The following is a 27,651-nucleotide window of genomic DNA, read 5'->3' as shown; positions in this document are numbered from 1 at the left end:
CCTAAATTCAAATTGAACAATATAAAATCTGAATCGAATTGAATACATCGGTTTGAATCGATTTTTCAATTTTTTTGGTTTCTTTGTATATCAATATTTGGTGGCACTTTTCAAATCTCACATATACTCTAAAACATGATTAAAAATAAAAATAAAACAATAAACAAAACAAAAATCAAGATATAATAAAACTATAAAACTGTGGACAAATTAAAATGACGAAATTAAAAATAAAATAAAAAGATGTTGAAGAAACTATGCTCAGCAACAACTTAAAGGCTGTTGTCGTGGCTAATAAAACAAAATTTTAATTTGAAAAAGTTAAGCGGGGAGATTTTTCTACGAAAAGAAGTGAGGGAGAATTTGGAGTATAATTAATAGCTGTACTTGTAGTTCACAATTACACATTATATGAAAGTACGAATGGCGCACATAGTCGGTTTGCTACCGAGGAGCGAGTGGTGTGCTACCGAGGAGCGAGTGGTGTGACCCACTGGCACACACCACACATTGCGAGCCACTAAAGGCTATTTTCATACATATGCAAATGCATTAGGCAAGCATAAAAATTTTGACCGCATCTTTTTAAAGCTTTTTCTTAGTGGCATCCGTGTAAATAAGATCAATTCTAAGGTCCGTTAGTGATAACTTCTTGTATCTATCTATCTGTATGTGCATCTCTCTCTCTATATAAAGTTCCGCCATGAAACAACAAACAATAAAGAAAACCATCACATATTTCTGGAGACAAACAGAGACACACAAAGGACAAAGGGTTCGTGTGTTAGACGGTCACAAAGAAAACCTAAAGCTAAAAACTATTTATTATTATTATTATTTTACTAAGGTTAGTAAGGTATGCCAACTCTCCCATAATCATATCTTCTCTGCTCGTGCCTTCATCATTACTATCTTCAATTGTGTTCCTTCTCTTTTCACTTTTCCTCGATCCATCACTCTTATTTGAGTTCAATTCAAGGTTTTATGTTCATATTCATGATTTTGGGAGAGAATGAATAGCTAGGCTACCCTTCAATTTAATTTATGTATATATATTTTCATTTGTTAGTTGCTGCTGTAGAAAATGAAAGTTTGGCCCTCTTGACGTGATAAGAAGGAACTAAAAAAATCTTTTTTTTTCCATTTGTTTGTATAAGCGAGTTTATAGAGATATTAGATATGAATTTTCAAGTTATTTGTGTTTTAAGGATTTAAATGAATCATGAATCTGGTAGCTGATTTGTTTTTATGCTTTTGGTCTATTATATCTGTATGCTGAATTTTATGCTTTGTCATCTGCTACTGGTAGTGGTTTCTCTCTCCCTCTTTTTTTCATGATAGTACCCTTTTGGTTGGTATGTTGGCTTTCGGTCTATAACCTTTGGGCTTTAACTTTCCTCATATTATTTTATGGGAGAGAGGTTTAAATTGGTACTACCACCGTGCATTTTTTTTTCCACTTGGTTATAGTTTTTGTTGATGTCTTGTGCTTTGGTTGATCAACTCCTGATTCAAAGTTCTAACCATAGTTGCCTAGAGAAAAATTTCCTCTTGTCTTACACCCGTTCTCCATGTGGGCTCCTTTGGTTATTGCTTCTTCTTTTTTCTCTGGTGTTTCATCCCTTGACTGACTGACTGACTGACTGACTATACTGTGCTTCCATCACTTGCATTGTCTAAGCTCTTATTTTCTTGGATTTGTTTTACCAGATTGCCTTTTTTTCCCTTGATATTTCTGCCTTGCACAACCAAAGCAATTAATGGTCCACATTGATGCTGAGGATCAATTCAGTTTTATCCGCATATGAAGGCTTTGCACAATCTTATATCCTTTCTATTAGCAATTGATTTTGCTCAATCAAGCAACTGCTGCTGTTAGGAGAAGGAAAGAAGGAAAGTGTTCAAAAAAATTTGTTATCGCTGCAAACATCATTCAGGAACAAAGAGTTTTTTAGAGGAAGTTTATAGGCAGGTTGGGCTTAGATGCGAGCATCTCCGAAACACCAAAATCCAGCTACCATCCGCAGGTTGTATGACCAACCTGTCAAAGAAAATGATCCATTTTACTTGTCTCGTATCCAGATGTTAGACAATAATGCATGTTCAAATACTGGCGGCCAAGGAACCGATGTCTCGTTTCAAACATGCAAGGACCAAGTTTTTACCCTGGAATCATCCATGGCAGGTGCCGGTTTTGTAGCCTATGATTCCCTTTCTGCTGTAAGCATCTCGTCGAGCAGGAGTCCTTTCTCCCCACACGGTTCTCAATCATGCCTGTCTGATCCTCGTCCTTCCCCTGACAACACTGACGGGTCACCATACAGTGGATCTTCTGTTGTTGATGATAGCAACAAATTGAAGCACAAGCTGCGGGAGCTGGAACTCTCATTGTTGGGGCCTGAATCAGATACTGTAGATAGCTGCAATGGCTGCTTCATTACTGGAGACCACCAAGCTGCTTCCATGGCAAGCTTCAACTGTGCCCAACTGGTGGACTTGGTCCCTAAATTGAACTTGAAACAGATTCTTGTTGCCTGTGGTCAAGCACTTCATGATGATGACATGTTGACAGTGACAGGATTAATGCATGTCTTGGAGAAAATGGTTTCAGTGTCTGGGGAACCTATCCAACGATTGGGTGCTTATGTGCTGGAAGGGCTTAGAGCGAGGTTGGAATCCTCGGGGAGTAATATCTACAGAGCCCTAAAATGCAAAGAGCCAACAAGCTCAGAACTGATGTCTTACATGCATATTCTGTTCAGGATCTGCCCATACTGGAAGTTTGCATACACATCAGGTAATGTTGTCATCAAGGAAGTCTTGGAATATGAAGGAAAAGTTCACATAATTGATTTCCAAATAGCACAGGGCACCCAATGGATGTTCCTTATTGCAGCTCTTGCAAAACGCCCTGGCGGACCACCATCAATCCGCATAACTGGTATTGATGATTCTCAATCAAATCATGCTCGAGGTGGGGGACTTCATATTGTGGGGCAGAGGCTATCTGAATTTGCTCGGTCATACAACGTGCCGTTTGAGTTTCATGATGCTGCTATGTCTGGTTGTGAAATTCAACTAGAGCATCTTAAGGTTCACCCGGGGGAAGCCCTAGCTGTGAACTTTCCATATGTATTGCACCACATGCCGGATGAGAGTGTTAGCATCTGGAATCACAGAGATCGACTATTGAGGCTGGTTAAGAGTTTGTCACCCAAGGTTGTGACTCTCACCGAGCAAGAGTCTAATACGAATACATCTCCATTCTTTTCAAGGTACCTTGAGACACTTGATTATTATTCAGCTATGTTTGAATCAATAGATGTAGCTTGTCCAAGAGACGACAAACAAAGGATCAATGCTGAGCAGCATTGTGTTGCACGCGATATTGTGAATATGATTGCTTGTGAAGGACCTGAGAGGGTGGAAAGGCACGAACTTCATGGAAAGTGGAGGTCAAGATTTATGATGGCTGGTTTTTCACAATATCCGCTGAGCTCGTCAGTAGCTATGGCTGTAAGAGATATGCTGGAGGAGTATGACCATAAGTATAGACTCGAAGAGAGGGAAGGGGCACTCTATCTTGGCTGGGTAAATAGAGCAATGGCGACATTCTCGGCTTGGAGGTGAAAATCCTAATACTCCATGAATTCTGTATATTCTATCCACATTTTTGTTTGTTTTCTAGTTTTCTGTTTAAGAGCAAGGCCATTTAGTGTTAGAGTAAATTAAAGAAATATGAGCTTAGCTTTCGTAGTTTGTTGTTGTTGAGATAGCATTAGGAAAGGGAAGTGCCTTGAACGGCAAAATATCAGCAATGTATCTCCATTCTGCATCTGGACATGAGAAGAGGTCGTTCATTTTTCTCTGACTTTGGCTTCTCATTTGGACATTAGTAGATCAATTTATTGACTTTGCAATTTTAACTGATTAAGAGGGTGAGGATTGAGGAACCCATGGTCACTATCAAATTCTACTACTATCTAGTAAAATGTCCACAAAATCCTTCCATTTACTTAAATAACTGATGCATGGATGGATGGCAGGATATAAGAGGGTCATGCCAGTCTCTGCTGCCTATATTTCTTATAAATTGGAGATGGACAAAATAACGGAAAAAAAGAGAATGTTGAGCATCCACTTTACCTTTTTCCTTGCAGTAGTTATTTGCTCAAATTGAGCATCCACTTCTCTACATTTTGAGTTAAAAGTTTCAAATGCATGATTGAGACATGTAGGTGGCAACTAATGGAACTTCAACACCAAAAACTTTTTATGTAATGAATTTTCCAATTGTACATCCATCGCATGTAATGCGAGATGTTAAGTGTCAACATAAGCAAAAATTCAGCGACTTCTAGTCATGAGAAGGCACTTCGAGGCACCTCTTTTTCTTCTCAGTTTCCTCCTCACAATCTTCTCCATCTACTTCTTGGCAGTTTTCTGAATCTCCTTCGGTTCTTTTCCTCTGAGGGATTACTTGAAAGAAGGAATCTTTCCAGTCTTTTGTCTCCAGGAACTTGAGTAGTATCTCTATAACTTGGTTCACAGTAAGGACCTGCACTTGAAGGAATGAACTGCTAGTTAGACAAGAAAAACTTGGAATAAACATTTGCTTCTTTAATTGCTTGGTAGAAACTTAGCCTGCTAAGTGAGCCAACTACCAAGCATGACTATCAACAGAAACGGTAATCCACACCCTACATCCTAAGCATTGTCTGAAAGAAAGCAGTATAGCTCTCGCATACAATTAAAAAGCTACCCCAAGAGACTTGAGGTTAGCAGATTCCTTTTCAGCTTCTTGCAACTAACATCTAATGCCATAAAAAGTAAAAAAGATCATAAACCAACAGTTTCATCTGAAAGAGGTAAAAACATTCAAGACCCAAATTGTAGTGTACTATATATAACCAAGAATACCTGAGAACTGGACATTTTCATATAAGCTCCAATCGGGAGTTTTGCCGTATGAATTCCCTGTTCCTCTGCTTTCTTCATAGTTATACCTTTCCACCGGTTCCTGTCCACCAATCCGCCGACAATATAAACTTTGGTGGGATCAAGTTCATGTAGCACAGTTTCGGAATCTGCAGTAAGGTACACCAAATCATCTTTCCGATCGGAAAATGCTTTGATATAAGATTGTTTTTCCTTCTCAATAATCCATTTATCGAAACCAGGGAGCCTTTGCAATTGAGTTTCCATCTCCCCTTCGCATCCAGTCAACCAGATGTGAGCAGGAGAACTGCATCTTCCATTCACAGCATAGCAGTACATTATCTGCAGGGTTTGAAAAACATAAGACAACAGTATTCATAAGTGTAATGCAAGAAGAATAACTTAATAAAAGAAACATCTTTAAAACAAAGGGTGTTTTTTGTTTTCTGTTTTTAATGCAAAAACTTCAGACACCTGCTGGACGAGGCTGTGGATCTCAGAGTGGGTCATAAGATGAGAGAATTCAAGGTCGACGACAATGTTTTGGCCTGTCTCCTTGGCTTGGGTCAGTCTCTGGATTTTCTGGCCTCTTTCCTCGGACCTTTTCTCCATCCTCTCTCTCCTCAATTCTTTTCTTGAATCTATGAGCTTAAGCCTTTCGTCTTCGGGTAGGGCGGCCAGTTTCTCTTCCCATTCTTTGCGCTTCCTCTCCGCATCCCTCTGTTTTTGCTCTTTCATTTGTGCTTTCTTCTCGGCTTTCTTCGCCTCGTATTTCTGCTGCTTCAACAGCTTCTTTTGGGCATTCTTCGACAGAGACTGAGGCTGTGGAACGGGACTTGGATTGGGATCGGGAGGGTTTACTTGACCGTTTTGCTCATTTTGCATTGCCTCCATCGTTGTGTTCATATGAGATAACTGGATTTCTGTTCTTTGCGTTTTTGCCTTTTAGGGTTTAAAAGGTTTTGTTCCATTTTCATTAATTGCGTCCGACGTCGTTTAACTTAAGTTTTGCCCGACCCCAGTCAAAACAGGAAAACGGGTCCTAACTCCTAATTAGACGCAGGCGGAAGAGAAGAAGAATAAAATGGGTAATAAGAGCAATTAACCCAAAATCCGAAAAAAAAGGAAAAAATTCAATGCTCTGCTTAGATTTGATTTCATTTGGCAAAAACCGAAACCCATCCTCGCTCGGCCCCCGTCTCTTTCCCGTTTCTTCTCTTCTTCCTGCGATCAACTCCACTGTCCAGGTTACATTTTCCGTTTCCTTCGCATTTTTTATTCAGTATTTTTCTTTAATTCATTTTTATTTGATCATTTGGATTTATGGATATTCTTAAGATCAGGAACGCAAAATCATGATTTAATGACGGTTTAGCTCTCTCTCTCTCTCTCTCTCTCAATGTTATTTCCTTTCTCTTAATATAATTTCGAATTTATTTATTATCTTGATTAGAATATTCACAACAGAATAATTAAAACATAAGTTCTTAAAATTCGTTTTGCAGAAAAAAAATTTTAATTAAAAAAAAAGGTCCACTGGAACATATATATTTATTAAGGTTGTGATTCTGTTGAATTTTGTTTGGGGATGATTATGGAAGGGATAGCAAGCAGATCAGAGTTGCGCAAAGAGCTAGAGAGAGAACGCCGTCGTGTAAGGGACCGGCAAAGAAGGCAGTCTATGAGCCATGAGGAGAGAGAGAAGCATCTCGCTAGACGCCGAAGAAACTATCAATTGCGGAGACAGAGAGCTGAAACTGCTCGGTTATACCCTGCTCCACCTCCCGTTCAATTTGAAGATACAAGCATTTCAACAATTCAATCGCCCTTGAGCAATTCCATTTCAAATATAAGTCCTCAGTTTTATGCTGCCGCTCTTGTGGATCCCAATCATGGACCAGAAAGACTAATGCCGGATACGAGAAGTGCCCAGAGTAGGCTTCCACTTCTTTACCTCTAATGTTAGTGGTTGCCATGTATTTAAAGAAAAAAAAACACTTCGCTTGCGTTCTTACTTGTTCCTTGTAATTTACTCAACAGGTTTAGAAATCCCAGCTCATAAGTTAGCGACTTTACCTGGAAAGGTACGCTTGAATCACATAAAACATCTGGCACGAGCAATACAGAATCCTGTTTGTGATGGGGTTGGGATAGGTGGGATGATGAAGGGAAATGGAACTTCCAATTGTAAGTTGAAGGATTCATCTTAGTTTATATTATTGAAGGATATATGTTAGTCATGTGATTGATGTGCATTTGGAACCATTTATAAATGAACTGCCCCATTTCAGATTACAAATTTATATATTCAAAACCTTCTGTCCAGGTTTAGTATCAAAAGGGGTACGATTAAACCATATTAAACGTCTTGCTCGGGCAGTACATCCTATTGTTCAAGAGGCTCCTAGTCTAAGTCTTCAAACCATAAGAACAGAAGGTAAAAATGTATCTTGTGTATTTTTTAGGTTGTGTTGTGTCACAAAATATTCATTGTTCTTTGCCAAACGTTTTTGCTTTCATAAATTTATTTCATAAGGCAATCTTTAGTGCAGCTGAAAAAAGTTCAGCTTTAGGAAGAAACTCATTTGATAAGGTCTAATGAGCCTATGTTTTACAGTTTAATTACGTTCACAAATTATAGTCTCTGATGGTATATCTGATAAGCTAATAGTTGCTTTTATGATGCAATTTAGTTGGTCCAACAGGACAATTTTATGAGAAGAATAACAAGAACACTTTGCTATTATGTTTTAGGGTGAACATTTCTGTTTTACTGCTGAAGACAGATAGCCATTTTACCGAGTCATACAAATATATTTTGGCTCTTCCCCAGATTCTTTCAGTTGAAGATCTGTAAGTTTATTACACTTGTTAATTTTTTATGGTCTCTTGCATATAGTTGATATTCCCTTCTCATTGCATTGCATATTCTACTGGTTCCATCAGAATTTTTTTCTAATTTGTCTGTAAGGGATGAAACATTTGTATGAACCTAAGTCATCAGCAGACATGTTCATATTGCCTCATTTAGTAATAATTCAGTAATATAGAATGATAGCTATACAGGATTTGGAAACTTGTATTTTGAACTAAAATACACTGTATGCTTTGATTTTTGTTGTCCTATAAGACTTAAGGTAGGCTGGAGGAAAAAAAAAAGGATAATTGCAAAAGCAGAGGAGCATCACAGATGTAGACAAGTCGATGGAGAAGGGTGAGAGGGTTTAGAATTTAGTTGCATGATGATGATGAGAAAAGCGATCTGCTAGGACTAGATTTTCACATATCAAGGGGAGGGCTGCTATCTATTTTAACAAATATATTTGTTGTTTTTCTTCCTCTTTCTTCAGACAGGTTAGGCTTTGTAAATTCTTCTTTTCTTTTTTTTTTTTAATTTCTCAAATTTTCATTTACTTAGATTTCTTAACTGTTTCCTGCCCCCACTCCCGACCAAATTATTTCGATGAGTTGTCATTCATTGCTACTGAGATGGACTATCAGCTCTCGGTTCTTTTAGCTTGGAATTTGGATGTGGGTCTAGAGCTTTATTTTGAGCAAATTAATGGTGCGAAGATAAAGAAACTATGGGGCAGGAGGGAGTTCCAACACTTGGTATTTAACTGAAAACTCAAGATTGAAATGTCACGATCTTCATTTATTTCCCGCTAGTAAAATTTCATCTCTGTCCTATTCACGCCTAAAATTATAAATAAAAAAAAAAACCAAAGAGTCATAAACACGTCTTCAAATGACTATGTTATTTTTTTCTGGGTGTTCTTCATAAATTGAAAAATTAAATGGTGAATTTTTAATTTGAATTATAAAAATGGTTTGGTATTTACTTAAAATACCTATATTTTTTGATAAAGATAAATTTTATATTTTGAATAATTAAATATCAAATAAAAATAATATTTTTTCAATAATCAAAAGTTAAGCTAAATCTGAATTGATTTTTATAATAGATTTTATTTTATTTTTAGTGATATCGTTTCTGATGTGTTTATATTGAAAATAGTCAATTAAATAATTTATAATTTTTGTATCAAATACATTAAATTATTAAACTACATGCTTAACAATATAGATTTGCAAAGCCGCAAATATGCAGATTGGGCTTTGGTGTTGGGCCGTCTGAGATTTAGGTCCTTCATGGTCCTTCAAATATTGTATTCTTATTTCTTACGTAATCGCAACCCTAATGAGCGGCGGCCAGTAACAATTCGTGGTGATCAAAACCAGGCTATAAATTAACACCAGAACACAGCCTTCTTTGACGCGGCAGTGAAGTGATTTCTCTTCTTATACCATAACAAATCTTTTAGTAGTTTCGATTGATTTGGGTCTGTTCTATGTTCAAAGTTATCAGTTTTTGGTTTACTTTCTGCATTAGTCCTTTCAAAATTTTGTAGGTTTTGTTCTCAATTTATGTCCTACATTATTGTTTTATTCTTCTTTGTTTCTTCTCTTGTGTTCAATCTAACGTGACGGGGGATTTGAAATCCTTATCTATAAAGCGGGGCAAACCAAATCATGTTTGTATATCCCGAGGATAACGTCACATAACGACGCTCATTGATGTAGACGGTCCTACCTCCGGGGAGCTCCTCCGTCGATGAGTTGTCTCATATTCCATCGCCTTGTGGAGCAGCGTCGCTGCTTTAACCATTTGGGACTTGCCATGAGACGTACATTCCAATTCTTCTCTTCGCTTTTCGATTTCTCATATTCTGTCTCTTTTTTCTTTTAGTTTTAAGTAAATTAAAGATTTCAACTTTGATCTGGTTTTAGTTTTGGTAGTATGGTATGACGGGGGACTAAAATCCTTTTCTTAATTTGGGGCAAATCAAAGGATAATATTTGTAAATCCCGAAGATAACGTCATAAAAAAATGAACGGCGACGTTGATGGTCCTCCTTCGGGGGAGTTCCTCCGTCGACGGCAGTCTCATATTCCATTGCCTTGTGGAGCGGCGTTGCTGCTTTTACTTCTTGGGATTGGCCATGAGACTTACAATTCTTTTATTTTCCCCCCCTTAATATTAAAAGTTGTTTGTGTGTTTTTAAGAATGTGGGCAATGAGGAAAACAATTTCAAAACACCATCTTTCGGGACTGAATGGCTTCTAAAGCCTTGCTGTTATTCTGCAATTCTGAGCCCCTTCCAAATTACATTTGTTTTAATAATATTTATATCGCAAACAAATTTGTGCAGCTCTTTCTTGCATTTCATGTCAAATGGTATTTTAAATCTTTTTTGTTTTTAGAGTTAATTCAAAAAGCAAGCATAATTGTTTAATAAATATTATTCAATATAAATAATAATTCTAAAATTTATATAATTATATTGGCAAAGTTGAAACCATGAAATGCATCCAAACAAATGATATGACCGAAGTAAAAATAGAACATCCATTGGCACAATTAAGGGCTCTGATATTACAGAAATAGAAAATTATAGAGTTAGATTATTTATAATTGGCCCCAAAAATGGTAAAATTTCTATATTACTCCTTCAAATTTTAAGGAATCAATACTTAAAATGTATTTTGGCTTCTAAAAGTTTATTATTCACTTTTTCTTCTCTTAAAACAATAATTTTGTCGCTTTATCCTATTATTTAAAGTGTTGTTTTTACAAATTTTTATGATCTTCCATGAGATATAATATTATCACAATTCCTACTCCACCAGTATATGTATACATACATTTTCCTATAAAAGCCCATCTAATGAACATTCATGGCCTTTTTTTGAGCCTAGTCCGTGTCTTAACAATTATGCTTTACGTTTATATCAGACACCCAAGTCCGGAAGTCCCTCCCTTTAAAAAGAAGAATAAAAAAGACAAAAGTCAAGGCAAAGTAGAGTTGTTGGTATTCGACAACATTTTGTTTTTCTCCATATAGTATGATATAGCACGTTTCCATAGAGTGCTTTTTGGAATGATAAATTAGTAATAAAATAACAATAAAAAAACAAACACAATTATAGAAACGAAAAGATTATTAAAGATAATAGTAGTCTGATAAAGTAAAAATAATACCAAACTGAATAAAAATATTGTGTGAACAAAAAATGGTATAATTTCAAAATATCATATTATTATATTTCATGTAAGGACCAAATTGAAAAAATGAATGTGAACAAAAATTTTGCAGATTAAGTTGATGTTCTTTTCTCCCTAATTAATAATAAGCAACCAGCTTGAGTTTTACCCTAAACCTAAAGGAAGTCATGTCCTGTCTTAGTAGGTGGGAGGCAAGGGATGGGAAGTTGCCATTGTTGGATTGGAGTTCCTCCTTTTAGTTACACCACACATCAAACTTTATTTTTTTATTAAATTATATCAATAAGATTAGGATATAGAAGTTGAAACCTCTGTGTTGATATGACTTCGATATGTCCTTTGCCATTTGCCCCATTTGGTCTTGTAATCATCATAAAATGAAATGCCACCTATACAAATTTAAGAATACATTCTACCCAAATTATTATTCCTACTATTAAATAAAATTTATTTTATTTAAAAAATCAAATAAAATCATTTATAATAAATTTGATATTTATTATTTAAAAAATGACATAAAATTTATTTTTTTCATTTACAATTCAGGTTTCAACAAAAAAAATATTTGAAAAATAATAAAATATTTTAAAAATTAACTATATTAATTGATCAATTATATTTTTTAAGGGAAATAAAAAGTATTATTTTTTAATAGTATAAAAACTAAATTTAATCATTTAATAATAAAATTTAATTTGATTAAACTCCAATAAATAAAAAAATAAACCTGCCAAATAATTTAACCCATATATATAGTTTAGGTCATAACTAGATAAAAACTAGAATCAGCCAGCCAGCAAGCAGCTTGACTTTGTTTTTGCCTAATTAAATATAGATAAATTGATGTTTTCTTAAACTCAAATTGAACCACTATTACTGTATGATTTTGATAAGTAAGGTTCATAATCTTCTTTGTATTCTGCAGCCGACCACTTGCCTGCCTGTCAGGGCTAGCCCCTAATTATCAACAATTTATTAATTCATACTATATGAGATAGTCGGTTAAATATCTCATATATATTAAAAAAAATTTATTAATTGGTGAATTAGGTTTTTTCCTTTTAAAAAACTTAAAGAAAATAAATCGTTTTCAGAAAGTGCGTGTGAAATTTTGTTTAATTGGACGAGTTTTCTATCGACATATCGAGAAAAAGCTTCCAATTGAAAGTGTTTTTTATAAATTTTTAAAAAATAATTGCGTCAAATTGGGATGCTTTTCTTAACATGTCATCAGAAAACTCATTTAGTTAGAAAAATTTTCATGTCAATTATACAGAAAACACACCTAATTAAATGGCTTCCATACACTCTCTTCAAATACAATTTATTTTAAAATTTAAAAAAACCAATCTATTTCATCAATTACTTTTTTCCAATATATATGACTGATTTAATTGAGATAGTCCAATAATCAAAATTTATCCAATCATTCTTCTTATTTAAAATGTAATATATATATAAATTAAAATAAAATAAACTCATCCCTCGTCCACCTAAAATATATCTTTATTTTTTTATTAATTTTCAACACCTTTTTAACTTATTTTTTTTTCAAAAAAAAAGGGGAATATCGAAGGCTAATGAATCGATGTTGATGAAGATTTTAGCGGTGATGATGATGATGATGATGATGATGCAGATCATTAAACGATGAAAAAAATAAAATAAATTGGGCTAATAATAATATGATTAGTAAGTAAATTAAGTCTGAGTTGGAATTGGTGATGGGGAGGGGAGAGTGGGTGTGGGTGCACAACCAATCCTTTCTGTCTTTCACATTTCTATCTCACCTTTTATTCTTTCTTTGCTTTATTTTATTTTATTTTATTTTTAATATTAAAAGTTGGATGCAAAGTTATTTATTCCAAACATACATATATATATATATAAATACTAATGATTTTTTTTCTCTCAATTCCAATATTTCGACTTTTTAAATGTATCTAGCATACAATTTTAGACTTTATATTCAATCTCTTATTTGGTTGAGGAAATTACTCATTTTTTTTTCCAATTTAGTTATTTTAACTATGTCGATTAAATTTTAATTTGATTTATATAAATATTATTATTAATATAGAAAAACGTAAATTCGTGTACACTAAAATATATTATTCTTTAGACTATAAATAATTTTAAATATTATATTAAACAGTATAAATATTAATGTTAATTTTCTTTTGATTGAAGTAAAATTTATATATGAACCATTCAACTCATTTTCTCTCACATACATCTTGTTTTGTTTACTGTTTATATGTACGTAAGTAGCAAAAGGCTCAAAGCCCAAAGACATTCATGTTGTTTGAAAAGATTTTAACACACAACATTGTTGAATCAATGCACTGTGTTAGTTATGGACCACCAAAATTATTATTTAATAATATAATTTAATTCAAACACTCCAGCGAAAATTTTTAAGAGTTCAAAAAAATTAAGAAATAAATATAATTTTAATAGATGATTTTGAGAGAAAAATAAAAAAAAAATTGTCATTTTTATGATGATAAGGATTAAATTGTTAAATTTGAGAAAATATGTAGATGAAATAATAGAAATAAAATATATAGAAATTACATATGTAAAACAAGACATTGAGATATATTATGTGGTTAAATTGTAACAAGAAATAAAATTAATTTAATATAATTAATTAGTGAATATTAAACTTTTATGACAGATAGGGACTAAATTGAAAAGTTATAAAATTTTATAAGAAATAATAGATAAGTGAAGAATGTATCCTCTCAGTGCTTTGACCCGATGTTCAAGTCGAGTATGAGATGTTACAATGAACGGAACCTTATTAGTTTGAAAAATATTTTACGGAAAAAAATTAATAAGACATTTTACAGGAATAAAGAAATAATTTTACGTTGCCTAAAATTTTTTTCACGTTAAACATCTTATTTTACATGAAACAAACATTGAAAAAGATTGAAGATATTTTTCGTAAAAATTTTTTCATTGAAACAAACAGAATATTAATATTTTTCTAGATAGATTAAAAAAAAAGAAATATAATATTAAAAAATAGCTGCTTAGGTCCCTAGGTCCCTTGAGAATTATATAAAGGGACTTTGGAAAGATGCATGTAATGATGTTTATTTATAATGTAAAGTGTTTTTAGGATGGAGTTGATATAGTATTGAATATTAAGTATAATAATAATAATAATAATAATAAAAGATATAATAGAAAATATTTAATTTTTTATTTATTTTTGGATAAATTAAATTGGATTTAATAAGATAAAAATATGTGAAAGGTTAATAATATTGATTTAAACCGCGTTTAGAAGACAATTTTAAAATCAAATTCAAAACATGGAAACAGCCATCGTCTTTCTTTAACAACTTTCTTGTAAGAAAAGGATAGCCTACCCTTTGCTGCCTTACACAATTCTCTCTTTCTCTCTGCTAAATATATATAAAATAAATATCCCTTTGTTTTTTATCCAAATCCATTTTCTCTCACACATCTCTGCCTCTCTGTTTGATACACGAAATCCATTCATTTACACCACAGGCACACACACATATATTCTTTTTATAAATCCCAATTCCATTGATAACGAAAACAGTAATCGGAAGAAACAAAGAAAAGAAAAAAAAAAAAAGAGAGAGGAAAAGGAGGGCCTTTTCAGCCCTCTCTTCTTGTTATGCTTCCTCTCAGATCTTAGATTCTCTTGCTTTACCTTCTGGGCCTTTTTCTTTTTCCCTCCCTGGTACAGTTTATATCATTGTCCCTTCAAAACTAGATTAAAATAAACACCCAAATCTTGTTTTTCTTATGTTTTCTTCATTATTTGCTCTAAACTAATTCTGGGTGTTGGATCCTTCCACTCATTTCGCGTTAAAGTTGCTCCCTTTTCATGCGTTGGGTTTTTTAGGAATCCTGGATTGTTGGCCGATTCATAGTCGATCCGTAATTGGTTTTACGTTTTCCGATTGAATCCAACATTGGGTCGTTTTATATTGATATAAACAACGAAGCTTTGCTTGATTCCTGACAAGGCACGGTTATCTTCGTTTAATCTACATTTACAATGTTTATGTTGGATTGTCTTTTTAAACCATGATGCTGAATTCTGTATTGGCTTTTAAATTTAAAGAAACCAAAGTCTTGATTATATCTGGCGTTATTTTACATAAATTACGAGTCGAATTCTAGATCCGATGCTTGCTTCTTCTCTTGTTGAATAGAATTATATATATGTATATATGACATGTTATATTCAAGTTGTTTACGATTCAATTTGATATCCAATATTCAGAATGGAAATGGAGCTTGGCAAGCTATTCATCGGTGGGATTTCTTGGGGCACAAATGAGGACCGTCTTAGAGAGTATTTTCAAACTTTTGGGGAAGTTGTGGAAGCTGTGATAATGAAGGATCGGGCTACCGGCCGTGCCCGTGGATTCGGGTTTGTCGTTTTTGCTGATCCGGCTGTTGCAGAAAGGGTTGTGATGAAAGAGCATATGATAGACGGTAGAACTGTGAGTTCTTAACTTTTTTGATCTCCCTTATAACATGATTTATTCTGCAATATACTTTTCATTGTATAACATGCAATTCGATCAGTTGATGGCCTTTCATATTATCTTTTCGTTTATTTTTCAGTCATGATTGGTTGGTTATTTGATTAAAATAGGACATTAAAAAAAACTGTATTGGTTTAATTTTGATGCTTGTATTGTACATTGTGAGGTTTGCTTGGCAGCATGTTGCTATTGAGTAAGAACTACTCCAGTAACATGTATTTCCCTTTTGAGGGCTAATGAAGGTGATAGATTTCCAAACGTTGTCAATGTTGACAGCTTCATATTGCAGGTTTGATCACCAGTACGAAATCGCTTTCAGCAGTAGAATAAATTTCAAAAAGACCAAAATTCTTATATTAGACGTGACTCAAATATAACAAATGTTCTTCTTATAGTTGCATTTAGATGGATCAATGCATTCAAAACAGAATTTTCTAATTGTGAAAAAAGAACCATTGGTAATTGTATAGCAATCGAAGTGATGATGACTTTACAACCTTAAGTACTAGAGCGGTGTAAAAATACAATCTGTATCATGGGGAAAAAGCATATTTGTAGAATAGTGCAAGTTTCCCTGATTCATAAAAGAATTTGGGTAAAGTTGATCAGCTTTAGGTGGTGCCTTTCTTTAAGATTCAAAGAGTTTGTGCACTTCAGATACCGGTATTTATGTTGTAAGACTGAAATTGTGTTTTAACTCCGTTTTCTATGTCTCTCTCTACAGGTTGAGGCAAAGAAGGCAGTTCCTAGGGATGACCAGAACATGTTGAACAAAAATAATATTAGCACACTTGGATCACCTGGTCCTTCTCGCACAAAAAAGATATTTGTAGGAGGCTTGGCATCCACAGTCACTGAGAGTGACTTTAAGAGGTACTTTGATCAGTTCGGTACAATTACAGATGTTGTTGTGATGTATGATCACAACACTCAGAGGCCACGAGGTTTTGGATTCATAACTTATGATTCAGAGGAAGCTGTGGATAAAGTCTTGCAGAGAACATTTCATGAGCTCAACGGGAAAATGGTTGAGGTCAAGCGAGCTGTCCCCAAAGAATCATCTTTAGGTCCTAACCGGAACCAGTTAGGTGGGTATAACTTTGGCCTTAGTAGAGTCAATAGCTTCCTTAACGGGTACATGCAGGGTTATAATACTAATTCAGTCGGTGGTTATGGTGTTAGAATGGAAGGTAGATCTAGTCCTGGTACTATTGGTCATAATGGGTTTTCTCCATTGAGTCATGGTTATGGGATGGGACTGAATTTTGAGTCAAATTTGAGTCCAAGCTCTGGATGGAAATTGAACCTTGGTTCTAACCTGAGCCATGGATGGGGATTTAACACTTCATTTAATGGAAATTCAAACAGATTTGCAAGTCCCTTTGGGTATGGTGTGGGCAGTGGAGGAAATGATTCCGTCTTAAACTCAGCTGGTCGAAATGTGTGGGGAAATGGAAGTCTTAACTATGCAACTAACCCCACAAACTCTAGTGCTATGTTGGGGCCTGGAAGCGGGAAAACAGGTGTGAGTTCTTTGGGCAGCATTGGACCACTTTGGGATTCCTCTCCTAAGTCAGGTCAAGGTGGAGGTGTTGCTTCTGCTTACAATAGTAGCAATCTTAGGTATGGAAGTGGCGATTTTGGTATTGCATCGGGAGGGATAGGCCATGGGAGAAGCAGTGGAACCAGTGTTGCCCAGGTATCATCCCATGGTGGTTATGACAGGGCTTATGCTGATATTTATGACAATGGTTCATTTTTCGAGGATTCTACGTGGCAATCTTCACCCTTAGACCTAGAGCAGTCTAGTTCTTTTGATTTTGGTCTGGGAAATACAACTTCAGATGTTATGTCTAATAACTCTGCTGGTTACATTGGCGGTTATAACGTTACAAATAGGCAGTCAAATGGAGGTAAGACTTGGTTCATTTTCTATTGGTTATAATGTGCCAGAAGTCCCTGCAATTTTTGAAAATTGGGAATTTAGTCCTTGTACTTTTATTTCATGAAATTTAGTCCCTCTACTTTTCAGATTTTAAAATTTAAGTCTTAAATCCTTTTTGTTAAATTCAAGTTAATTACAAAGTGTTTTTTTTTTTTTTCAAAAATGTCAGCAACAAACTTAACAAAAAGGATTTAGCAGTGTTAACAGTTGGACCTGAATTTTGAAATATGAAAAGTAGGAGGACTAAATTCATAAATTTCAAAAAGTACAGGGACTTCCGGCACGTTTTAACCTTTTCTATTTAACTGTTTCTTTACATTTATTTTCCTCAGATATCTTGCTTGTCTTCTTAAACTTATTAATGGCTCTGTTTCTTTTTTTACATATAGAACATCATCAACAGATGTAGAGAATACACACTAGTATTAGACCAAAAGCATTTCTTGGGTTATACTAGTTTTGCGAGGTTGATTGAATTATATTTGTCTAGTTGTCATTTACTAGATAATTAAAACCGGTATGCGATTAAGAACCAATGCTGCTTAGGCAATTTCATTGTGTTTTGGCCGTCTTTAGGGTGTCATCAACTTATCTATAGTCCTTCTAAGGATCAATGTCAGAATCCATGTTTAGCAACGAAAAAAAAAAAAACCTATTCATCAGTTAGTAGTTGAGAAACAGATAATATTAATCTGGGTGCTTTATTGTGGTACTCATTTTCTATTGCTTACCATCTTTTCCAGGGATTGCCACATAGGTTGATGATGATATGATGTCACGATATAACGGTAGGATATTTGAACAGTGGAGCGGATGAATGACTGGATTTCTACATTGCCCCCACTGAGATATTTCAATTTTATACGAAAATACGAGTAGAGAGCTGATTTGGTTTACCTGTTTTGATGAACCTGTTATAGAGACGAGTTACAAAGAATTCATGTAAGGTATGTGCTTGAGGGTTTTTTTTTTTTTTTGTTCTTTCCATTTTCTAACACAGGTTTTCTTTACTGGGATTTTAATTAAATGTAAAATCAGATTGCCAGTATATGCAGATTATTGTAATTTTTCTTTCCCATTCTTTCCTTTGGAGTTTAGAGTTGTTCGATTTTTATGGTGTTATATCCATTGAAGCTGCCGGGTTAATGTATATTGTAGGTATTAGTGAGATGTCTATTTGGTTTGGATTTACATTCTGAAATGGAGGGTTACTCATTTAAGAGATCCCCGTGAATAAAGATGCTGCAAAAGTTTAAAAAAGAATGTGATTTATTTTTGGTATATTTTGTTATTCACTCGATTTATATTTGATACACACTGTTTTACTTTTTACAAAACTTATCTTCCATGCAAGGAAAACAAATTGCAAGGCACTGCTCCTTTGCAAAAATGAGTGCATTTTTGTAAACACAAGTTGTCCCGAACCAAGTGCAGCCGACGAGGCATCTTTTATTAAATACCAGAATATTGTGTGGTGGTTTTGACCTCTTATCTTATCCTAACATTTCTTAACGCTTGTGCTTTGTAGTCACTTTCGTTGTATGGGTATATCATCACCTTCGACTTCCATGAATAGGGGATTTTATCACCTATTGAGGTGGTCCTTGGCAGATCTCTGCATTAGTTCATATAAAAAGGGAACAATTTACTTTAAGATTGTAAGATAATGTAAGAAAACTACCATTACATATAATGACAGCATCAGGCATTAAGTATATAATGGATAATGGTGTTCATTCGAGTGGTAGCAATGCAAGCAATTTTAAGTTACCGTGATGTACAAGAATATTTACTATATATCAAGTAAAGCCAAAACCTAAATAAGATTGTTGTTCATTGTTGCTAAGCCATGCTATTTCCTTTCTTTATACTTTTGCCTTCATCATTAGCCTTCTCCCGCAATGACTACAATAAGCCATATACAGAATTAAATGCCTCTAACAACCTAATCTTTACACATTACATTATATTGATTTTGTTTAGCATTTCTATTACCATTGCAAAAAGATCAGTTTAAAAAATGCATTTAAAATTTTGCTATAGCAAAAACTATAAGGACCTTAGTTTTACCGTGTTTAAATGTATTTTTCTTCTTATTTAAGAGTTAAGAGAGTTTATAACTAGAAATAAATATTGTATAAAGAAAATCACAGTAAAAAAGCTGAGAGATGTTATAACTATAAATTAATCATTATGTAAAAAAAATGCAGTTGAAAAATTGATATTAGGATGTATTATGAGTTATTATTATTATTATTATTATTAAGAAGAGAGTTACGAGATTTATAGTGTTGCATTATAATGGAAAAATAGTTTTAAAATGATAAAAACGTCTGAAAAGGACATTATCTTAAAAACTATATTATAGATTATTTGTAATAGTAATCCAATAAATGAACAGTATAAAGATATATATATAACGATTTAATTTTTAAAATTTATATAAAAAATGATTTTTAATTTTCTTAAAAAGAAAATATCATCTTAACAAAAAAATAATTATTATCCACTTTAAAAAATTAAAATTAGCAAGTGATATTCATAATATAATTATATACATATTATACAAATATGTGAATGTATGATTAGTAATAAAGTAATTATACCTTTTAAGGCAATTTTTGCTTTTGGTTAAAAACATTAGGTAGGAAAAAAAACACACTTTGTTTAGAGAACACTAGAACTATGCTTTAGTTGTGTTTGTAAAGTTGATGTTTCGAAGTGTTCTTTTTTTGAAATTTACTTTAAATATAAATTCATAATATATCAGCTCCATCTAAATAAATTTTAGATTTCAATTTAATCATATATTATAATTATAATTTATTAATTATATTTAAACTTATAATTATGCTCGTAACAACACTTGCAAAATGCTAAATAAGCCTCGAGTGATGGTGTCTTGAACTTAACGCCATCATGTGTAAGTGTCGTTGGGATAAGGGCACTTCGGGAATCATAACATGTAAGGTAAGTTGCGCGCGTGCGTGCCTCTATGTGCTCTCCATACTTGAAAATATTTCCGAGTCACTTCCGCAACATTTAAGGCCATGTTTGGTTACCTTGATTCTCAAACTTAACATCCATAATCGACGTGTATGTTAAATAGGAAAAAAGACCAAACACGGCTCAGGAAATTTGATGGGTCCGTTTAAACGTTAGGGAGATGTTATGACAACAAAGGGAATGGCCGAATGGGTTTGGATTATATTTATACGTAATTCAAAAAGGAAGGAAAAGGAAAGAGAGGAGCAAAATAAATGAGTGTTATCTTTCTCCTCCTAATCTCTATCTCCATGGCGGATAAAACGAGAGCCTCACCTTACCACTCTCATCTCTTCAAACTCCCTTCTTCTTCTTCAATTTGATCTATCTGTTTCTTTCTTCTTTGCTTCTTTTCAAGCTCTATTATTATAACAGCTGCCTCTGTTTCTTCTTCTTCTTTTCAATTGCCATTAGTTTGATTGTAGCTATGGCTTCTGCTGCTAACTGTGTAGTGTATTTTAGCAGCAACACTAACTACCTTACTGTCTCTGAACTCAAAAACCATTCTTTGCCTGCTAGCTTTGTCAGCAGACCACCCAACAACAACACTCTTGGGAAAAGAAGGTATGACTGCTGATCTTAAATTCTAGTTTCTTTTTATGCCCTGGGTGTTGAAATTATTGATTGGGAAATTTTATAGGGTGTTTTTTTTTATGGTACATGAAAGTAAACAAATTAATGCATTTGTAATCCGTCGTTATTGTCTTAGAAATTGGATCAGGTATGGGATTTTAAAGCACGTCTCTCTGATTATAGTTTAAATCGCTTTTGCTGCAATTTTGCTGTACCAATCGTCCCTTTTCTTCAGTTGCTACTGTTACTCCTCAACTGGATTTGCGGTTGCTAACATTGTATATATATTGATGCGTAATCTCTTTTCTAAGCTACATCTTGGCTTTTAGTCGTTACAGTGTCAGATTGTTATCTTCAACGACGGGAATCAATCCACGGGCAGCAGCACCATCAGCCACTGCTGTAGAGGTATGGAAGAGCAGTAACATATTTAGTTGATTGTTAACCATTTATTAACTGCCTAAACTTCCACTCCTTATGGTTTTATGGTTGAAGAATGATGGAAGTTTCCCCGACACTGATATGGTTCCAACCCCCAAAGTTATAATTGATCAAGACTCGGATCCAGATGCCACTGTTGTTGAAATTACCTTTGGCGATCGACTCGGAGCGCTTCTTGATACTGTATAATTTGTATTCTCTTTCATTTTATTTTATAAAAACTTTTTATGTATGATCTTAACCATTAGCTAATGAGCTGCAGATGAATGCACTTAAAAGTCTCGGGTTGAATGTTACTAAGGCAAATGTCTATTTGGATTCATCTGGGAAGCACAACAAGTTTTGCATCACCAAGGCGTAAGTTTAGATCCCCATTTTGCTTGAATTATTTGACATAAGTATGGTTCTTCATTTCCCTTGAACTAATAAAGTCTTGTTATTGTGGCGAATCAATTATCTCATTCATCAAGTAAATTCCCTAAAATGGGCTAAGGCAAACTTTGGGAATTCAAGGCTGTTAATTAAAAAACTCAGATAAAATTTGGATGTTAGACAAGCTATTTTAGATGCAATTTTACTAATATAGTGATGGTGTGTTCCTGCAGTAGCACTGGAAGGAAAGTTGAAGAACCAGAACTGCTCGAGGCAATACGTTTGACGATTATAAACAACTTACTTGAGTTTCATCCGGTAACCATCTCTTCTTTTTTCCTTATTCTTGGTGAGGAATCTCCCAGTAAAGCCTATTGACATGTTATGTGGTTGTGGTCCAGGAATCAAGCTCCCAGTTAGCAATGGGTGCAACTTTTGGTGCTGAGCCACCAAAAGAAACGGTATTCCTCTTGCAAAGTTTCTCTTTTCTTCTCACCCAATGAGTTCAAGCATTTTCCTATGAATTGAATGTTTGTCGAAATAAACTTTCTGCCACCACAAGAAGAGACTGTTACATTGCCATTTGCTTAATTCCTATGCAGAGTTTTGATGCTTGCTACCGAGACTTATGCAAATTGGTCATAAATGTTACAAATTGTCAATCAATTATTGAGCTGAGCATGCATTAATCTCTTATTAAATTTTGCACTGCTGGAATTCCTCAGGTTGATGTAGACATTGCTACTCGCATTAGAGTTCATGATGATGGTCCTGACCGTAGGTAATGAATACTGTGGTCTCTCTCTAAATGCTGGGGCTTATAGTCTTATACAATGCAATCCCCACCCTTGAAATTTGATAGCTTAGGACTATAGCCTTGGCCACATTTTGAAATTTTGCTAGTCGGCTCCCATACCCTGACGATTATGGTGTGTCAATGTAAAAAAAATTGTTCAGCTTGCTATATGTAGAGACAGCCGATCATCCAGGGTTGTTGGTGGAGCTTGTGAAAACTATTACCGACATCAACGTTGCAGTTGAGTCCGGAGAGTTCGACACGGAGGTGATTGATCAGCTATTCTTTTTCTTTTTGTAACCGAGGAATTAGAGGATTAGATGATTATATTTTCACCTTCTTTTTCGAAGAATTGGTACTGGTAACTTCGTATTAGCATAATAATTAGTTTTGTCTACTTTTTTGCCACCTAGGGGTTGCTTGCAAAGGCAAAGTTTCACGTCAGTTACAAGGGTAAAGCCCTCATCAAGCCTCTGCAGCAGGTAAAGAACAACATAAACCCAAACTTTTGCTACTCATTCTCCACCTGCTAACCCAAAGTGTACATGCTAGAAGAGATATATTTTAAAAGAAAATTGTATAGGGTTTTTTCAATGTGTGCTTATGAAATGTTGCTCTATGATACCTGACAGGTTCTTGCAAATAGTTTACGATATTACTTGAGGCGTCCGACTACAGAGGAGGCGAGTTTTTGAGCCACCATAAGAGCAAGTTAGCAATGGGGTGAAGTTTAGAATGCTGTTGGCAAATAATCTCCTCTTGTAGGAATTCTATATACAGTCCCCTGTTAGAGCATGGTAATTGTTGTATAACGATTTTAATTAATTTGATCACTAGTTGTGCAACACTACGGGATTCTTAGAAACGTGGGCTCATTTTGTGTGTCATTTGAGTCAGGCCTTACCCACACTCCACTATTTAAACTCTGTTTACTTATATATTTCAGATATACAAAACAAAAAGGAGAGATGTTGAATCTCCACATCAGTAATAAGTTTATTTTGGGGTAATTTAAGTTGGATTAAAACTGTTGGAGCCCTGCCTAATATAAGCAACCTCAATTTTTGTAATCATCAAGTGGTCCTCTCTTAATTTTTTTATATTTAATTCAAATTTTCATTTAATATATAATTCAAATATAAATATATTAAAATATTGTTAATTAAAATTATTTAAACAAAATAGCTCCTTCGAGTCTGAATTTTTTCTCGAGTTTTTGAACTTGGTGATCACCGATGTTAGAAATTGAAGAATGGTAGAGAAACTAGAATTGGATGAAGTTGAATTCCCTCATACTATCTGCTTTCATCATGGGACGCTTGGGAAAAGCTAAAATTGGATCAAGTTGTGGTGATCGATTTTTGCACGACACCTGCCCAACTCTATTTTAATTGAATGCGTCGTCCGAAATCAAACTCAACTTGAAGACCTGTAAGTCCACAGCTCGCCCAATAATCTCAAAATTAGAGCAGGTGAACTTGGAAGTTATCTCGCCATTGTTGAACAATGGCCAAAAGTGTCGGGATTTGTTTTATCGAGAAGGTAAAAAACACATTATAGTGATTGAAGATACTTGCCTCGAGACAACAATCGTGAATCAGCTGAAAATGATGGCTATATTGTTTCTTTTGTTCACAATGAGAAGAGTTGAAAATCAGAGCTCCAACTTGTAAACACCACGAATTTACGGTTTCAAGCTTCAAATAAATTACTATCCACAAATCTTTGGTCAATCAAGCTTAATTAGTGTACAGATATTTCTACTAAAGGAACCCCTGAGTCTCCTGAAATTTTACCTCTCCCCATATCTTTTAGGTTTGAAAGGAGTAGTCTGTAGCTTTTCAGCATTGTAGATAACAAATATTTACAGTTTCAGAGTGTAGACGAAACAGAACAGGGTTTGCCTGTTTCGGTTCTCCCTAATTCCTTTTAAATTTAAAGAACTCTGTTTACATTTTAGTTCCAAATTTGACCTTTTTTGTCAACAAGATACTCAACATCCTAAAATAATACAACAATGTCTTTTTTATAGTATGAATTATTTAAGTAAGGTATGAATAAATTTTTTTTTTTGGAATATGCAATTTGAATGTAATTTGTGTATATAATTTATTATGAAAGATTATTTGAAATTTTATTTTTTTTAAAAATAATTTAATTATGCATATTAATTTGTCATTTTCTTATTAAAAAAAGATAAAAATGAGGTGGAATCATAGTTTAATATAATTCGTCTCGAGAATATATAAAATATTAATAATGTTTGTGATGAAAAGCATGAGAAAAAGTAAAAAGCAAGGGGCGGCTATAATTACCAATTTCTTAAAATTGACCATGGAGAAAAAGGTGTTGAACCTCAAAGAGGAAAGAACTACAATTTACTACTCTAAATATGGTAAACAAAATTAGTTAAATTAAGACAATGGAACCGTATAAAAGACTGTTAGGATAGCTTCCCACTTCCATTTTAACCACACTCAAATCTCAGCTATTTAATTTAATTAACCACGAAAACAATTTTTAACTCATTTCAACTCAAAGCCTAGGATTAATTATAACACAAATCTTCATTGCATTTTAACTAGCCGGATCTCTGGGGGACTCTTTTGGTATTAAGCTTACATTACTTTTATGGCTGATCCAAACTGGCACGATTTCTTATCTAATTTTTTTGTTTATTTTCAATACAAGGAAATTTCGTTTTGCCTGTTGGGACAACATGGTTGAAGGCGGTGTCGCAAAAGCAGACAAGACGGAGTTTACTGAGTGCTGGAGGACGACATGGAAGACTCCTTACATTATGAAGCTTGCATTGTCGGCTGGGATTGGAGGGCTTCTATTTGGTTATGACACTGGTAAATAACATATGATGCTACATGTTCATTTGTAACATAAATGGTGTTGTATATGTATAATGTATATAATCATTAATGTTTGGATTCCGGGGGTGATATCTGGTGCTCTACTTTACATCAAAGAGGACTTTGAGGAAGTTGATAAGAAAACATGGCTACAGGTTAGATAGTGATTTACCGAGTTCTTGTAGGGCAGAGAAATTAAAGAAAGGGAATATCGTTTGATGAGTTGATGATGATGATGCAGGAAACCATTGTGAGTATGGCAGTCGCAGGTGCTATATTTGGAGCTGGAATTGGAGGGTGGATGAATGACAGGTTCGGGAGAAGAGTGTCGATTTTGGTTGCTGATGTTCTTTTCTTCGTAGGTTCCATAGTGATGGCTGTGGCTATGGCTCAATGGATGATTATCCTGGGAAGGATTTTTGTTGGTTTTGGAGTCGGAATGGCTTCCATGACAGCACCTCTTTATATTTCGGAAGCTTCCCCTGCTAGAATCCGAGGGGCACTTGTTAGCACCAATGGCTTGCTAATTACAGGTGGCCAGTTTCTGGCTTACCTAATCAATCTGGCCTTCACTCATGTATGTCATATTTAATCATTACAGTTCAAAATTTATCATCTCTTATTGGCTCAACTTGAAAGTACCACTTCCATTGTGTTTCAGGCTCCTGGAACCTGGCGTTGGATGCTTAGAGTAGCTGGACTCCCCGCCTTGGTTCAGTTCATCTTGATGCTCACACTCCCCGAGTCTCCTAGATGGCTTTACAGACAGGTTTAACTCTTGTCCTGATTGATGTGATGAGGCAACAATAATAATGATGATGATGATATATTGTTTATTATTATGTTTCACTCTTCAGAACAAGGTCGAAGAGGCCAAGGCCATACTAGAAAAACTTTATCCTTCTGACGAAGTTTTAGAAGAAATTAATGCCTTGAGAATCTCTGTAGAGGCTGAAAAAGCTGATGAACACGCCATTGGAGACAGTCTGATGCAAAAGTTGAAAGGTGCATTTGGAAATGTGGTAGTCCGAAGGGGGCTGTATGCTGGGGTGACAGTTCAGGTGGCTCAGCAATTTTCAGGCATCAACACAGTGATGTATTACAGCCCGATGATAGTTCAGTTCGCAGGGTTCGCATCAAACAAGACGGCTATGGCCCTTTCTCTTGTCACATCTGGTCTTAACGCGCTAGGGTCTGTGGTGAGCATGTTTTTTGTCGACAGATACGGGAGGAGGAAGATGATGCTGATTTCAATGATGGGTATCATTACATGCCTTTTAGCCTTAACCGTGGTGTTCTGGCAGGCCGCCATCCGGTCCCCGCAGCTTAACATGTTGGAATCCACGCAATTCGGTGCAAATGGTACGTGTCCAAGTTTTAAGTCGGCTGCTGATGCACCATCATGGAACTGCATGTCTTGCTTGAAAGCCGAATGTGGTTTCTGTGCTAATGCGGTAAATGAAGTAAGTATATCCACACCTCTCCATTTCCTTGCACATTAGACACATCCATTAATGCATCAAAATCCATATGTTCAGTATGCCCCAGGAGCATGTCTGGTAGTGACGAAAGATATGAAGAATGCATGTCAGGGGAAACATCGTACTTGGTTCAAGGATGGTTGCCCAAGGCTCTTGACCAGTAAAGAGGGCTGGCCGCAGTTTCCAACTGGGTCTCCAATCTCATAGTCAGCGAGTCTTTCTTGACCTTAACCAAGGCTCTTGGTTCCGCTGGCACCTTCCTCCTCTTTACTGGGTTTTCTGTGACTGGGATTACTTGCATCTACGTCTTTGTACCTGAAACTAAGGGACTGTCGTTCGAGGAGGTTGAGAAGCTGCTTGAGACTGGGTTCAAGCCCAAAGCATTTACGAAGAAGAAGTCTAAAGGGTAACGGCCGGCCGGTCTAGTTGCTAGGCTTTTACTATTTCTAGTTGGGCCTTAGCCTTCCAAGATCAAGATGGCTTGTATAAGTATTGTCCAAATCCCCATGTTGGTTTTTATTTTACTGTCCATTCATAAATGCTGTAACAGAATCTTGTTAATCAACAAACAGTAGGACTTTACAAATA

At 34.8% G+C, this 27,651-nt stretch overlaps 4 protein-coding genes, 1 non-coding gene and 1 pseudogene across 16 annotated transcripts; 5 read left to right on the top strand and 1 right to left on the bottom strand.

The window, feature by feature from the left end:
• The first annotated feature begins 713 nt into the window (after positions 1-713).
• Positions 714-8,596, top strand: LOC107905692 (scarecrow-like protein 13). 11 transcript variants are annotated; one of them, XM_041113689.1, is made up of 7 exons: positions 714-847; positions 1,711-3,626; positions 6,540-6,872; positions 6,979-7,125; positions 7,265-7,375; positions 7,693-7,791; positions 8,069-8,596. In XM_041113689.1, exons 2-3 carry the CDS (start codon positions 1,984-1,986, stop codon positions 6,628-6,630), a joined length of 1,734 nt encoding a protein of 577 aa, XP_040969623.1. In that variant the 5' UTR covers positions 714-847; positions 1,711-1,983; the 3' UTR covers positions 6,631-6,872; positions 6,979-7,125; positions 7,265-7,375; positions 7,693-7,791; positions 8,069-8,596. The 11 variants fall into 11 exon arrangements, 9 of the variants coding, with proteins under 9 accessions (XP_040969623.1, XP_040969622.1, XP_040969626.1 ...); XM_041113688.1 differs by having other exon boundaries at positions 714-856; XM_041113691.1 differs by having other exon boundaries at positions 723-3,626; positions 6,979-7,022; positions 8,076-8,596.
• On the bottom strand, positions 4,252-5,962 carry LOC107905693 (tRNA methyltransferase 10 homolog A). Its single transcript, XM_016832399.2, has 3 exons — positions 5,413-5,962; positions 4,921-5,280; positions 4,252-4,558 (listed from the first exon to the last, which is right to left on the bottom strand). Exons 1-3 carry the CDS (start codon positions 5,842-5,844, stop codon positions 4,358-4,360), a joined length of 993 nt encoding a protein of 330 aa, XP_016687888.1. The 5' UTR covers positions 5,845-5,962; the 3' UTR covers positions 4,252-4,357.
• A 1,413-nt stretch (positions 8,597-10,009) lies between the features above and the next one.
• LOC121229921 (small nucleolar RNA SNORD96 family) lies at positions 10,010-10,098 on the top strand. The gene has a single exon (XR_005927872.1). It is a non-coding gene; the product is annotated as a small nucleolar RNA SNORD96 family (small nucleolar RNA).
• A 4,247-nt stretch (positions 10,099-14,345) lies between these two features.
• Positions 14,346-18,754, top strand: LOC107905691 (heterogeneous nuclear ribonucleoprotein 1). Of its 2 annotated transcripts, none has more exons than XM_016832394.2 (4): positions 14,346-15,021; positions 15,282-15,504; positions 16,274-17,462; positions 18,238-18,754. In XM_016832394.2, the coding sequence occupies exons 2-4, from the start codon at positions 15,283-15,285 to the stop codon at positions 18,249-18,251; spliced, it is 1,425 nt and encodes a 474-aa protein (XP_016687883.1). In that variant the 5' UTR covers positions 14,346-15,021; position 15,282; the 3' UTR covers positions 18,252-18,754. The 2 variants fall into 2 exon arrangements, with proteins under 2 accessions (XP_016687883.1, XP_040969618.1); XM_041113684.1 differs by having other exon boundaries at positions 14,375-14,732.
• Positions 18,755-20,549: 1,795 nt separating this feature from the next.
• On the top strand, positions 20,550-23,566 carry LOC107905689 (ACT domain-containing protein ACR11). Its single transcript, XM_016832393.2, has 10 exons — positions 20,550-21,103; positions 21,442-21,520; positions 21,608-21,736; positions 21,816-21,910; positions 22,159-22,243; positions 22,327-22,386; positions 22,651-22,706; positions 22,883-22,988; positions 23,135-23,203; positions 23,354-23,566. Exons 1-10 carry the CDS (start codon positions 20,967-20,969, stop codon positions 23,414-23,416), a joined length of 879 nt encoding a protein of 292 aa, XP_016687882.1. The 5' UTR covers positions 20,550-20,966; the 3' UTR covers positions 23,417-23,566.
• Positions 23,567-25,152: 1,586 nt separating this feature from the next.
• On the top strand, positions 25,153-27,618 carry LOC107905688 (inositol transporter 4-like; annotated as a pseudogene).
• The last annotated feature ends 33 nt before the right edge of the window (positions 27,619-27,651 follow it).

Source organism: Gossypium hirsutum, chromosome A05 (assembly GCF_007990345.1).
Source record: "Gossypium hirsutum isolate 1008001.06 chromosome A05, Gossypium_hirsutum_v2.1, whole genome shotgun sequence".
In the NCBI taxonomy this organism is placed as follows: Eukaryota; Viridiplantae; Streptophyta; class Magnoliopsida; order Malvales; family Malvaceae; genus Gossypium; species Gossypium hirsutum.
This window is presented reverse-complemented; position numbering and strand designations above follow the sequence as displayed.

What these genes read in the sequence shown, in the direction of transcription:
- LOC107905692 (XM_041113689.1), top strand. Translation starts at nt 1,984, where the DNA reads ATGCGAGCATCTCCGAAACACCAAAATCCAGCTACCATCCGCAGGTTG. An exon ending in GCGACATTCTCGGCTTGGAG is followed by an intron (nt 3,627 to 6,539) that starts GTGAAAATCCTA and finishes TGATTATGGAAG; the next exon opens with GGATAGCAAGCAGATCAGAG.
- LOC107905693 (XM_016832399.2), bottom strand. Translation starts at nt 5,844, where the DNA reads ATGAACACAACGATGGAGGCAATGCAAAATGAGCAAAACGGTCAAGTA. An exon ending in TCCACAGCCTCGTCCAGCAG is followed by an intron (nt 5,281 to 5,412) that starts GTGTCTGAAGTT and finishes CAAACCCTGCAG; the next exon opens with ATAATGTACTGCTATGCTGT. An exon ending in TGAAAATGTCCAGTTCTCAG is followed by an intron (nt 4,559 to 4,920) that starts GTATTCTTGGTT and finishes CTTCAAGTGCAG; the next exon opens with GTCCTTACTGTGAACCAAGT.
- LOC107905691 (XM_016832394.2), top strand. Translation starts at nt 15,283, where the DNA reads ATGGAAATGGAGCTTGGCAAGCTATTCATCGGTGGGATTTCTTGGGGC. An exon ending in ATATGATAGACGGTAGAACT is followed by an intron (nt 15,505 to 16,273) that starts GTGAGTTCTTAA and finishes CTCTCTCTACAG; the next exon opens with GTTGAGGCAAAGAAGGCAGT.
- LOC107905689 (XM_016832393.2), top strand. Translation starts at nt 20,967, where the DNA reads ATGGCTTCTGCTGCTAACTGTGTAGTGTATTTTAGCAGCAACACTAAC. An exon ending in TCGGAGCGCTTCTTGATACT is followed by an intron (nt 21,737 to 21,815) that starts GTATAATTTGTA and finishes AATGAGCTGCAG; the next exon opens with ATGAATGCACTTAAAAGTCT. An exon ending in AAGTTTTGCATCACCAAGGC is followed by an intron (nt 21,911 to 22,158) that starts GTAAGTTTAGAT and finishes GTGTTCCTGCAG; the next exon opens with TAGCACTGGAAGGAAAGTTG.